Below are 13,871 nucleotides of genomic sequence, written 5' to 3'. Positions count from 1 at the left end.
CTTCCAGTCTCGCTCTCTGCTGTGGTCCAGGAGGGCAGTAGAGGATGGCCCAGGTGCTTGGGCCCTGCACCCGCGTGGGAGACCAGGAGGAAGCACCTGGCTTCAGATTGGCATAGCTCTGGCCTTAGTGGTCATTTGTAGGGTGAACCAATGGAAGCAAGACCTCTCTCTCTCTCTCACTGTCTAATTCTGTTCAAAAAAAAAAAAAAAAAAGAAAAGAAAAGAAATAAAGAAAAAAAAAAAAAGAGAGAGGCTGGCGCTGCGGTGTAGAGGTTAAGCTGCTGCCTGCGATGCTGGCATCCCTTTTGGGCACCAGCTCATGTCCCGGCTGCTCCACCTCCCTTCCAGCTCCTTGCTAATGTGCCTGGGGGAAAGTAACTGCCCTTCAAATAAATAATCTTTGACAACAACAACAAAAGAGGTAGGCAAGTTAGAACAAAATGTTTTATTATTAAAATAAAAACTTTTGTATAAAAGCATTACAGATCAAAAACGGTATTTACACTTTCTGATTTGAGGTCCCAAGATGAATTCAACACTGATCAGGCACAGGAATGGCTATACACACGTACACTGGACACAGACTTAGTTCTTCCCTCTACCAAATGACGAGAACAAGGGAGACCCGCTCGGGGGGAGCGGGCAGGGATGTCCAGTTAGCAAACGCCTGAAGTGACCCACCTCCAAAAAGCCACTTCTCACTGTCACCAAAGTGCTTCAAGCCTGCACACGAACCCCGTGCTTTCCTGGTTTCTTTCAAGAAACATGAGAACCAGAGACTAGTTATTACTATCAAGTTTCCACATGAAATGGTCCCCAAATTTATCTGAAATACCTGGCAAGCGAACTCAAACAAACTTGGCAAACTACAATGACCCGAAAGTTTTCATAGCAACAGCGAAAGTCGGCCTAGTGCTCAAGTTTCACCGGGTGGCCTTTCTATGATAACCTTAAGTACAGTGCGTCACGACCCGGGGACTTTTTGCTCCCAGCCCTGGGATGCAGTGGCGAGCACGCATCAGGACAACGCCCTGTACGGTAAGCACAACATGTGGGATATTCTCACGGGAGGCATCTCAAGGCACCAGCTCCACCGTGCATCTGTGCCTCAAGTCCGTCAGAAAGGCCAGCTAGTCTCAACACTAAATCACAACCGGTGCTCCTGTGGAATGGAAGGAGGGGGCTCTTCCCTGCCAGTCAGTAGATCTAGTTAGTCAGCACGACTACTCTAAGTGCTTGGGTTTTATGGGCGGATCCTAGCGCCATTTCAACACCATTGAAATCAAACACACTTTCAGAAACTGTCATTTAAAACTAAGTGGCGGGCGAGGGCCTCGGAAGTAGAGGGGCTGCTAGGAGTTGGGGGCAGGGAAAGCAGAGAAGCTGCAGGAAGGCAGAGTGTGACGAGCAAAACGCCTTCTGTGATGCTTCGGGAACGCGCGCACGTCTGAAGACGAACTTGCTCGAGTTTCCGGTCACCTTGCAGGCATTATGCTTGCATTTCAAATTCCTGTTTCAGACTGTGGAAGACAAAAGGGCGTGTGTCAAGGTATGGCTTTCAACCCAAGAACAGTTTGGAAAGTCTAATTCCTTCTTAAGTAAATATTCCTACTGAGTTATAACGTTCCTAAGGTCAAGTGCAGGCACCCCACGTACACCCTGGTACAACCCCTCGCCTGGGGGGGTTCACCCCCCTCCCCCCGGGGGGTTCACCCCCCTCCCCCCAAAGGAAGAAAATGTGGCCATCACACTCCCAGTCGGTGCAGCTCCTTGGACGTCTACTACCTTCTCATGAAGACACGCAAATGTAAATTTCAGGGGTCGAGAGAGAGCAAACGCTGTCACCTTTTCAAGTAAGCGTGCACGTTCCCGAAGCCATGGAATTTGGCCAAGTACACCAGGACGCCGGTCGCACACCGCCCGTCTCGCTGCCGGCAGAAACTGCAGTTGCAGATGCCTCGACACGGGGGGCAGTGCCAGTTCTGCGAAGCGTGAGGAAGCACTGTCAGAGGAGCCCTTACGCCCCGCCCCACTTCCTGTCTGCTCTCTAAGGTGGCTGCTCAGTCTTGAACAATGGGGCGCCCAACTCCGACAGGTGTTTAACCCCTAGTCACAGGTTAGTGGGAGCAAGAGGGCGGGATATCATCCAATTACGGTGCTTGGGAGAGGGGCGGGGGGAGGGCCACAGGGCATGGGAGGGGCCCCTTGGGAGACCAGAAGCCAAAATCATGTCCCTCTGCTCATTAACCAGCTCGCAGGAACCGCAATGCTGGCTAAGGCAGTGGGTGTCATGGATTCCATTTCAACTTTTTCTTGAACATAAAAATATGAAAAAGTAGACGTTAGTCAGGCCTTGATTCCTGAACAGATTCAAGACAAAGCTGCCACAGCCATCAGGGGTAAGTGGAGGAGTCACACGCCCTCCATGGTGAGGGAAGGAGCTCAGACCTGAGCAGCACTAACGCCGTGAAAGAACGCTGTCCACGAAGGACTCGTCCCTTGTCACCCACGTCCCTTTCCTGTCCATCAGTGTGGGGCTGACTGTCAAGCCCCAGCCAATCCTCTCAAGGCACCCACCGGGTCCAGTAGAGCGTCCTTGACCTCTTCCCCGTAACGGTTTCGAAGGCAGGGGCCGCAGAACTGGCCTCGAACACCCCAGCACTCTGGGTTTCTGCAGTTTGTTTTGGTGTCAATGGTCTTCTGGCGGCACTGATGACAAGTAGATCCCTACACACAATAAATAAGCAAAAACGGCGTACTTGGAGAATGTCCCCTGAGGCAGGGCCTGGCATTCTGTGTCTGGGTCTTACCTCCCATCTGCTGGCACTCAGTGGGCAGGTGCAACAGTTAATATCATGAAAACTACTTTTCTCCAAAAATAATCTATCAATGCAAAAAGAACCTGCTCTGATCCCCTTTTTTTTCATCTTTAGTATCTATCTACATGGATAGCTATTCCCGGCACGCATCCATGCCAGACCTAAGAGGTATACAAGACATGCAGCGGGGCCGGCGCTATGGCACAGCAGGTTAAGGCCCTGCCCTGCAGTGGCGGCCTAGGCGACGGTTGGAGTCCTGGCTGCTTCACTTCCCATCCAGCTCTCTGCTATGGCCTGGGAAAGCAGCAGAGGATGGCCCAAGCCCTTGGGCCCCTGCACCTGTGTGGGAAACCTGGAAGAAGCTCCTGGCTTCAGATCAGCTTAGCTCCAGCCACTGCAGCCATTTGGGGAGTGAACCAGTGGATGGAAGATCTTTCTCTCTCTACGCCTGTATCTTTCTGTAACTTTCAAATAAATTGTTTTTTAAAAAAGAAATATATGTTGAATGAATCAATTTCTAAATTAAGTGAAAAGATTTAACACTACTGTAGATTTACTAACAAGCATATCATTCAAGCGTAAGCATATAATTCAGATGACAGAGGGCTAAATCCTAGGGATAAAACTACTTCTTTCCTTGAATGCGACAAACACAGGCACACATCCCATGTGCTAAGACCTTTGTTTTTTTTTGAAAGACTTATTTATTGGGGCCGGTGCTGTGGCGCAGTGGGTTAATGCCCTGGCCTGAAGTGCCAGCATCCCATATGGGCACCGGTTCTAGTCCCAGCTGCTCCTCTTCCAATCCAGCTCTCTGCTATGGCCTGGGAAAATAGTAGAAGATGGCCCAAGTCCTTGGGCCCCTGCACTTGCGTGGAAGACCAGGAAGAAGCTCCTGGCTCCTGGCTTTGGATTGGCACAGTGCCAGTCGTTGCGGCCAATTGGGGAGTGAGCCATTGGATGGAAGACCTCTCTCTCTCTGCCTCTCCTCTCTCTGTGTAACTCTTTCAAATAAATAAATAAATTTAAAAAAAAAGACTTATTTATCTATTCATTTATTTGAAAGGTGAAGCGACAGAAAAAAGGGGGTGAGAGAGGTATTTTCCATCCATTGATTTGTTCCCCAACAGCCCGATCTAGGCCAGGCCAAAGCCAGGAGCTCCATCCTGGTCTCCCACATGGGTGGCACGGGCCTCAGCACTTGAGCCATTGTTAGCTACCTTCCCAGGCACATCAGCAGGAAGCTGGATCAGAAGCAGAGCTGCTGTGATGGCAACTGGCAGCTTCACCAGCTGCGCTATGACGCCAGCCCTAGCCCTTTAGACGTCAGCAGCGCTCGGGGGACGGCTGCACTCCTTCCTCTCGGAAGCTCACACTTGCAGCAAAACCCAGGGCTCCCTACCAGCGAGCGGTTGTAGATCTTCTCCCGGGAGTTGCTGCAGATGTTCTGCAGCTCCTCCTCTGTGATGTCTTCCACGGGGCGGATGACGTGCGGCAGGGTCATGGAGCCCGGGCGGCGGCCTCTGGGCGTGTCATCTTCCTGCGAAAGAAGGAAACAAGAAAATGTGAAACGGCGAGTCCTTGCAATCTCAGGACCTGGACTTGTAATCGCAACTCTGCAGAGAATTCACGCTGAGAGTCTATCTTGGTGCTTATGGGGAGGGCCAAGCCGTAAGTTTACTCTAAGCACAACAGGACAGCTTTAAGGAAAAGCTACATCCAATTGAGAAAAGCAGACTCTCAGCTGCTAACAGGATCGTCACAAAAGTCTACGTGACGTCAGGAACAACCTGGAATGGCTTGAGAACCACGTTTAGCACAGATCACCGGGTGCAGAGGCTGTGTGTACCCATGCTACGTAAGCAACCCTGGACTCACGGAACACAAAGAGCAGAACAGCAGGTGTGCGACTCACGTTCAGGTAGCCGTCCATGGACTTCCTCTTTCTCACCAACATGTACTTGTCCTCCTCCTCCTCCTCCTCCTCCATGGGCAGAGCACCGAGGGACCCCAGGGTCCGGGACCTGGACCTGGTCAGAGGCCGGGCTCTGCGCTCTGGGTTCCTCCTGGAAGCCACGCCTGGGAACGTGCGCCTTCGGGGTGTCTTGGACCTCTGGAAAAATCACACATGACAGAAGCCACTTACCTCAACGCAGACAGGCACCGCCTGCAAAACCCACACCTTCTTCAGCACGGCGGAAGTACCGAGTGAGCTGCATTTGGTTTTCTGTAACGCACAGAGAATGAGCTGCAAACCCAGATGGCTATTGTCATTTTGCTTCTATAACACCCAGTCTGTTCTCTTTCACATGGAGAGATGTTCTCCTTGTTCTTCTACTTAACAAAGCTCTAAGAACCGATCTCCCGTGCCCAAGACTCCTGGCTCTACATCACCAGAGACGTAGAAGACCCTGGCTGGTCCTGTGTCATAGGAGGCCCTCGAGTGTGGTGGTCTTTCTGCCCCTCCCTCTCACTGCCGCCCTTCCTGCTGCAGGGGGCCAGGAAATGAAGTCTCTTCTGCACACCCCAGACCCACCACATCCCCCAGTGCCACAGCTTAGCTCCTCCGAATGCATTCGCGTATCTCTGTCCATGACTCGGAAACTGTGCCTGCCTTGCTTTAACCTCATTCCCAGATTTCAAACCCATCTACTGTGCATGTCAGGTAGGGGGAATGTGTTAAAGCCAGGGAAACAGAAGAAAGTTTTGGATCTTCCTTTCCTGCCCTGAAGGGGCTTACTGCGGCTGGAAGGGAGAGGGGGCTGAGTGCCTCCAGGGCCCAGAATGGGCAGGCCACACTGCCCAGCAGGGATCACCGCAGGACCACGCAGCCGAGACACTGGATTTTAAAGTCCATCAGGCAGCTGGCTTGGGCCTGCCCAGAACAAGGTCCCCCTACACAAGCACTCACCGCTCTGGGGCCCGGGAAGGACCGTCTTCCAGGGAACGAGCCGGGGACACCTTCTAATTCTGACATGAGCTTTGCGAGCTACACGGGGAAGAAATGAAACAGAAATGATTTAGAATCACTGCTCAAAATGGGCACCTTAACCGGTGGAAGTAACACTAACTCAGCGCTTTAGGTTAAAGAACAAGCGGACATATTCAAGGATTTACTTTTTCTTCTCCCATATACTCAACCAAGCCTTATACAGATTTTTTTTAAGTGAATTTAGGGAAAGAAATGCATTTTAAAGTGCACATTATGAGGTCGCCACAGCTACGTGGGAAGTTTAGGACCCAGGAGTTAGGAACAGGTTTTCCAAAGCAGAGCTGGAAGCACACACCCTAACACACCCGAAGCCAGCTACCTACCATGGCTTTGTTCTGCTTTATGTTTAAGGCTCTTCTCTCCAGAAAATCCATGCCGCTGTCGTCTTCCGAATCGGAATTGGAATCAGTCCCCAGATTCTCCGAGGGTGGCGGGGGCGCCGCGTTCTTGTTGCCGGCTCCCCGGCTACTTCGCGCCGGGAACTTCAAGGCCACCCTGAGCGGCCCGGAGCACCTGCCCTGGCTGCGGGTCCTGCAGCCCTCGCGGCCCGACCGCAGTCTCTGGTGAATCAGAACAACCGCGTCACGAGCCGCACTCCCGAGACCCTGCCCCAGCGGCCTTAAGAAACCCCTCAAAACAGCTCCGGCTAACAGAACCCCGAATTGCAAATAACCCCACAGTCTGGGTTTCAGTTCAGCTCCAAGCAGCCTGTCCGAGCTGTTAGAAGCCATCCCCTTTGGGAAACAGTCTATCAGCTGTTCACACTGTGAAACATAGTTACCACATGAGCCAGCAATGCCACCCCCGGATATAAACCCACCCAAAAACGCACCCATAAGAGGCCAGCTCTGTGCCCCGCGGATTAAGCCACTGGCTGACACTGGTGTCCCCTATCGGAGCACTGGTTCGAGCTCCAGTACCCAGTTCATGTGCTGTGCTCTGCCCTGCCACCCTTGTGGGAGACCCGGATGGAACTCCCAGCCTTTGGCTTCAGCCTAGCCCAGCCCTGGCTGTTGCAGTAATTTAGGGAGTGAACCAGCAGATGAAAAGATCTCTTGTCTCTCCCTCTCGGACACTCGGCCTTTCAAATAAGAATAATACCTTTTAAAAAAAAAGTGTACACGAATGTTCACAGCTGCATTACAAACAACAGCCAAGGGCAAACAACGCAGATAATCCGTCACCTGATGAAACCTAGAGGTTGTGATACATCCACAAAGAGGAATGGGGGACCTGACCCACTCTACGGCAAGGATGAGCCTTACATCTCCATGCTAAGGGAAGAAGCCGGGCCCCAGAGACCAGATACTGCATGATTCCATTCACACGGAATTCCAGAACAGGTGAATCTACCGTGACAAAAAGCAGACTGATGGTTGCCTGTGGCAGGAGAATCGGCAAAGAATGGAGATCGGCTGCTAATGAGTAGTTTCTTTTGGGGGTGACGGAAATATTCTAAGATTGACTGTAGTGACGGTTGAGAAAATGATAAAAAAATGAGGGAAGGGAAAAGTATCATCCATAAAGTCCCAGAAATGGAGGATCCATTTTTTAAAAATATTCAGAAATTTCTTAATTCCCACAGCTTTTAGTACTTTTTATGTGTTTTTTACATGCATTTTTTTTTTTTTTTGGTGTGCATGGATTTTGAGAGAATATGAAACGAAGCCTTTTATTGAGTTAACACTTTTAATCGATTGGTATTTTTTTAATCACAGCAAACAGGATCTACAAAGAACTGAAACACCTCCCAGGAATGATTCAGGCTGTGGACAACATTTGGATCACACCCAGGTTTGCACACTGGCTCCCACAATAAACTCCAGTGAGAGTCGACTGGCACCGACATCCCTAACTCGAGGGAACATTACCAGGGACAGTGGGATGGTCATAAACAGTCCTCAGCCAGGCGTCATCACCCATGTCAGCCTTGTGCTCCACAGGCAGGGGGACCCGTGTCAGACCACACCCATGTCAGCCTTGTGCTCCATAGGCAGGGGGACCCGTGTCAGACCACAAAATGAGTGGAAGAGCATGCAGCCAACTGTAAACCAACGCACTGCTTCCTTTGGTGAGAAAGTCTTGAACAAGAACTTATCTGCAGAACTGAACAGTAGCCTGGGGGGTGGGGGAGTGTCAGTGAGGTGCAGGTGCAGGAGCAGGTGCAGGTGCCAGGGCGGGACGATAGAGCTCATAGTATGGGAGCATGCACAGCCAAAGCTGACCAACGAGCAAACAGAGAAGCAGGAAGGATCCTAACTGTCATTGTCTGCACTGCTGCCCCTGTCCCGAGGGAGACACAGCTCCACTGTGGGAACCAACATTTATCAAGGGCCTGCTCCTTGCCAGGCAGTGTGCTGGGCTCTTGAACTTGAAGTGTGACTGTAGCTAATCTCTAGAACATGTCTGCTTCTCCTGATTAGGCCGCACTTCTGTGGCAATGGAACTCGGGAGCGTGGCCAAGTTTATCTTACCAGTTTCCAAGATTTGCAGAGACTACAAAATGTTCCAGATTCACAAGTAGGACTACATAAGTAAAAACTGCATTCAGACATGACAGAAAAGACTCAAGTTTTGTAAAAGGTCAAAACAAAAATCTTTCGGCATGACTAAAATGCAGACTTTTTAAAAAGCAAGTACATGTCATGCCCCTGAAGTGGACCTCACTTCTCCACACTGGTGAAAATTCTCAAACTCACCATTCCATCTTGTATCTCACTCTCTGAGAAGCCGCAAAACGATTCATCGTCAGAGTCGGCATGAAAAATACTGGCCAGCTCGTTAGTGACATCTGGCCTCGGTTTCTGTAAAAATCCACAATGGTCTAACACATCTTGCACCTCACTTTCTGAAAAGCCGCAGAAAGATTCATTATCAGAGTCCTCATAAAAAACATTTGCCAGTTCTTCACTGATATCTGACCTGAATTTAGGTTTCTGTAAAATAAATAAATAAATGTGGTTGTGCATTTTTTTTTTCTTTTTCAAGAACCAATTCTCCATAAAGCGTGCAGAGAGCAAATCACATTTACAAGTGCACTAGAAGCGAATAGCTTTTGTTACAAAGAAAAACGGTTCAGAGGTTTACAAATGATTTCTGAGTTGTTATGGCAAATCATCAGGCAGGTTAGGTTAGGCGACATTTCAAAAGGATAGAATAAGTAGCTAATCTACCTCCAACAATTACTACCTAGAACCACAGCAAAAAGTGAAATGAAATTACAGTGCATGCTGTATTTTCCTAACGGCTGTATAGAAATGTAGGCAAAAAGCAAGCGGGTTTAATCATGGACAAAGCATCTGGGGCATTCGGAGCGCTGCAGACTCCATTCTGTTTATTCTCAGGAAGCACTTACCGTGTTTGCAAAATTATCAGAAGCAAAGCTGTCACAACTGTCATCAGAGGATGACGAGGTTTCCATGGAAATCAACTTCATATATCTGAATTTCTTTACGTTCTTTACTCTCAGGTCCTTCTGCTGCAAATGGAGACAGCAACACTGTTAAGTGGGCTGCTTACTGCCGGACCCAACTAAAGACATCGATTTTGAATCTAGCAGGTTCAAACAGCACAAGGTGGGTACGGCCACTCTTCAGTCCCTACGCAGAAAAAACGATGTGCAAATGCTATCAAAAAAAAAAAAAAAGTGTTGCAAATCATGCTAAGGAATCCCTTTGGTGGAAAATTTCAATGACATTTATTAGTTGATTCAAACATCCATGGAGCGCCCCCAGCAGCCACTTTGAAAACTCCTAAGCTCTCAGCATTATTCTCAGCCCCACAGGAGCTCCATGCTAAACTCCTAAAATTCAATCTTTTTTTTTGTTTCCAAATTAAACCGTACTTCTACAAGGAAATTTCAAAAGTACAAAATGGCAGTGATTTTTCTCCCTCAGCCAAAAATCAAGCTAATGAGGTGTTTTTTTATGTAGGTTTTGGGCCATCTACCCTGATGCTAATTTCCCAAACTACAAAAAATTGGGCAGGACTCCACTGTAAGATGCAGGCTTCGTTCCAATCAGGAGGGGTACGCGGACAGCCCAGGTCCTTACAAATCAACCCCATCCACCCAGCAGACCAATGTGCCAGGAGCCAGGTGGAAGGTCAGCTAGCCCTCCAAGCCCAGGTGGGATCCTTGTAGCATGCATTACCATGGCCTGTCCTTTAGCCTTCTGCAAGTGCCCCTGTACCCAAAACTGAAGCTCTTAATGTCCATTCACAAGCTGCAACTGATTTGTAAACATGGAAGGCTTCATTCACTCAAGAACACCACACAGCCTGCAACGCATTTCACAAGACTGTCTTGGAGGTCGCCTAGGCACATCAGCAAGGACTCCTTACGCTGAGAACTTGGAAGGAGCAAGCTCTGCTCCAGCCCACAGCGTCAGGCTAAGGTGGGAGGCATCAGGCCAGCACAACATTCCCAACTTCGCCTGCCTTTCAGAGTCTTGCAGACAAAATGCCAATACCGCCACCTCCCAAGGCCCTAACCAGATCCATTCAATCAACTTGGGCAAGCCTGTCTTGTGTGCTTCCACGGGAAGCTGTGGTAAGGCACAGAGCTGCTCAAGATTCCACATGAGTGAGGCACCATGAACATCAGGAGCTGAGCCGCATCTCAGAAGTCTCCCCCTGCCCAGACTGTCACGGCTCTGGGGGTGAAACACGGTGCAAGACCACAGGGCTGAACGGAGACGCCAAGCCCGCACCACGGAAGGCAGCAGCGCGCTCTGCATCACCACCACGTACTCAATCTACCTGCAAGCGCCTAGGCCCAGGGCAGCCTCCGGGGAGGCATGCGACAGGCAGCAGGCAGCAGTATCCGCTTAACTTTAACGAGTCAGCACAAGCCAAGGCATTTACCCCGCAAGTCAGAGCCAGTGAGCACCCACCCCATACACAGTCGGTGTCCCCTTGAGCCAGGCAGTCTGTGCTAAAGGTTTCTTATCGAGCCTAACTCTCCGCAGCAAAGGTAGACGCCACTCGGAGGGGAAACGCGTCACTCAAGTGAAACACCGGCCCAGCTCCACGGCGCTCTCTTCATCCCGAAAGGCAAATCCCAACTCCATCCGGCTGGGCGCAGGCCACGCCCCCTCCCACCCACCCCACGTGGGTCTTTAACCCCCCGCTATTTATTTTAAGCGTGTCACTCGCTTCCTTTCCGCCCAACCCCCACTCTCCCACCCTCCCCCGGGGCAGACCCCCGTTACAGCTTCCGTTAGAGCTAAAAGAAACGTTTCTCGTGCAAGGCAGGGTCCTGCGGCTACGAATGGGGCTGTAGTCTGGGGGTTGGAGGGGGGGAGGGAAAGGCGTGGAGAACCAGCCAGCGCCGGCGGATGGCTCGAACCACCGCGCCCCTGCACTGCACTCCAAGGTGGCTGGGGCTAAAAAAAAAAAAATCTCCCCAGCAAGGGCGCAGTCCAAGTTCGAAAGGGGTCCGCACCGCAAGTCGTCCAACTCCCAACACCCCGACGCTCAGCGGGCGGCGGAGATCGCGCTCCAGGGCCACCGCCGCTCGCGCGTGCAGCCAGCCACGCACCGCCCGACCCCGGCTACGCGCGGGACAGGGCTGGCCAGGGCCGTCTCGGGCCATCGGACACCACCCCGGCCCCGCCGGCTTCCCTGCCTCTGGCCGCGGCGCACGTGCACCTCGGGCGCACGTGCCCCGGCGCTCCCAGCGCCGCAGATCGCTCGCACCCGCACACCATCCGCTGCCCGGCGCGCGCGTCCCACCCCGGGCCCTCGGTGGCCCCGGGCGCACACGTGCTGGGCTTTCCCAAGCGGCCGACGCCCAGATCCGCCAGCGGTCGGTCGATAAGCAGCCCGGGGCTGCGGAGTTGGAGCCGGCCGGCCCGCGCCCGCCCGCGTGCGCAACCCCGCGCCCGCCCCTCGGCTTCGGCCGCCCAGCCCTCACCGGCACGCGGCGAGTCTCCATGCTGGCGGCGCAGGGAGCCGGGGAAGCCGAGCAGCCGCACGCGCCGCCGTCCCACAGCGCCGGAGGAGCGGGAGCCGCGCGGCGGGCGGGCGGGGCTCGCCAGCCGGACCCCCGAGGGGGCGGGGCTCGAGCGGGCTTTCCCGCGTTGGGGCGCAGGTCCTGCAAGCTGTGGTACCAGCGCTGCCGGGCGCAAGGCCCACTCGAGTTCTGGAAAAAAACTCGACCCCCGCAAGATTTTCTGTTCTCCAAGGAAAGCTTCGGACGCTGCTGAAACCTTCTTGGAAAACGGGGCTTTTTGGCGGCTTCGAGGCGCTCTTTATACAGCGGCAGGGTCCTGAGCGAGTGGCGCGAAAGTGGTTCGTGTTGCCTCGGGGGGTAGCAGGCTAATTTGCATGAATTCCGGGGCTGGGAGGGGAGCTGCGGGGACCGGCGCCGTAAGGCGGCGCGGGAGGGACGGTGGTCACGAGCGCTTTCCTTGCTGCCTGCAGTTCACATTATTAAAAGAGAGAGAGGGAAGAAAGAGAGGCTCACAAGAGCCTCACCCTGTGTGTGAAAGAGCCTGAAAATGTTATTTAGGAGACATCCAGGGACCCTCCGGCACGAGCCCAGGGTAGGCAAAATTGGACTTTAAGGACCGCCTGGCTGGCTGGGCATTTTCCGAAGCGGAGCGCCTGGGACCCAGACTTAGCGCACACACCCAGCGCATCTCCAGCGAGTGACGGTGGAGATGGAGCGGTCCCGGGCTGCGCAAGAACCCTCCGTGTCGGGGTGGTAAACTGAGCGCACAGGTAATCTGAGACCCAGAGACCCGACAGAAACGGGAAATAAAATTCTAGGCCTCAGGAATCTAGGAGAGGGGTGAGCGTCGGGGGAGAGGCTTCCGCTGACACCCCCCCTCCCACCCCCGCCTCTGAAAAGTCCCTTGGGGAGAATGTTGAGGGTTGTGGGGGACGCCCCCAGGCTAAGGACAAAGAAAAATGAAACAAAATGAGTAGATGTTGTGGCTTCATTAAGAACCATTTCTCAAACCTTTGGTCTTTTGGCCCAAGTTAGGTTCAGTTGAGGACTGGATGTGCCCAGTTTTAATTCTGTATGTGACAAAACCATGGCCCCACAAAAAAATGAATGAATACATTAAGGTAATACATTATGCTCTTCGTTGGGTAAAAACAAACGAGAAACAGTCCCCATGTGCCCTCGCAAGAGAGAAAGGGGAATCCCAGTGCAAAGCTTTGGGAACCCCGTCACGGTAGCCTCTTCGGCTCCTGCAAAACCCAGGAGCAGGAAAATGAAGAAGCAGTTAAGAAAAGTAAGATCTGGAGACTGTGGCGGCGCCAAACCAACTGCCCCTGCAGATCCTCACACAAATTTGAAAAAGAGCAATGTAAAAAGGACCTAGAGGATTTCCCCAGTCCTTCTAAAATACCGGTATGTGGAGTCATTTCTACAAGACCCTCTGGGTTGGGCTGAACAATTAGACGAATTCTTAGGACCCAGTGGTTTTTTGTTTGTTTGCTTGTTTGTTTTGTTTCTTAAAAAATAAGTACAGTCTCGTTACTTGTCTATTTTTTTAAAGATTTATTTTACTTATTTGAAAGGCAGAATTGCACACAGGGAGAGAGGGAGACAGAGACAGAGGGCTTCCATCCACTGGTTCACTCCCCAAATGGCCACAACAGCGGAGGCTGGGCCAGACTGAAGCCAGGAGCCAGGAGCTTCTTCCAGGGATCCCACATGGATGCAGGAGCCTGAGGACTTGGGCCATCTTCTGCAGCTTCCCAGGTGCATTAGCAGGGAGCTGGATCGGAAGTGAACCAGCCAGGTCCTGAACGGGCACCCATATGGGAAGCCAGCACTCCTGGTGGCAGCTTAACCTGCTAAGCCACAACACTGGCTCCAGGACCCAGTTTTTGTACCTGGGCTGAAATGATGTCTAAAATGAATATACTGTTTACTGGAGAGGAGACAGGAACGGTTAGGAGGGCAGCCATGGCCATTTGGGAAAGAGATCCTGATGGGAATTTACCAAAGACTTGAACAAACAACCCCACCCTAAAGCCTCAGTCCTAATACTTCCTCCTCCTCCTCCTCTTCCCTGAACAGTAAAATGGGACATGTGTAACCA

At 52.0% G+C, this 13,871-nt stretch overlaps 1 protein-coding gene across 3 annotated transcripts; it reads right to left on the bottom strand.

The window, feature by feature from the left end:
• Positions 1 to 433: 433 nt before the first annotated feature.
• On the bottom strand, positions 434 to 11,810 carry CDCA7 (cell division cycle associated 7). Of its 3 annotated transcripts, none has more exons than XM_062187882.1 (10): positions 11,726 to 11,810; positions 9,167 to 9,289; positions 8,511 to 8,747; positions 6,135 to 6,371; positions 5,731 to 5,808; positions 4,735 to 4,932; positions 4,222 to 4,359; positions 2,578 to 2,727; positions 1,846 to 1,982; positions 434 to 1,520 (listed from the first exon to the last, which is right to left on the bottom strand). In XM_062187882.1, exons 1-10 carry the CDS (start codon positions 11,744 to 11,746, stop codon positions 1,490 to 1,492), a joined length of 1,350 nt encoding a protein of 449 aa, XP_062043866.1. In that variant the 5' UTR covers positions 11,747 to 11,810; the 3' UTR covers positions 434 to 1,489. The 3 variants fall into 3 exon arrangements, with proteins under 3 accessions (XP_062043866.1, XP_062043875.1, XP_062043885.1); XM_062187891.1 differs by having other exon boundaries at positions 435 to 1,520; positions 8,511 to 8,615; XM_062187901.1 differs by lacking the exon at positions 8,511 to 8,747 and having other exon boundaries at positions 436 to 1,520.
• Between the last annotated feature and the right edge of the window lie 2,061 nt (positions 11,811 to 13,871).

This window comes from Lepus europaeus, chromosome 1 (genome assembly GCF_033115175.1).
Source record: "Lepus europaeus isolate LE1 chromosome 1, mLepTim1.pri, whole genome shotgun sequence".
Lineage (NCBI taxonomy): Eukaryota > Metazoa > Chordata > Mammalia > Lagomorpha > Leporidae > Lepus > Lepus europaeus.
Note: the sequence above shows the minus strand (reverse complement) of the source record. Positions and strands in the feature narration are given on the sequence as shown.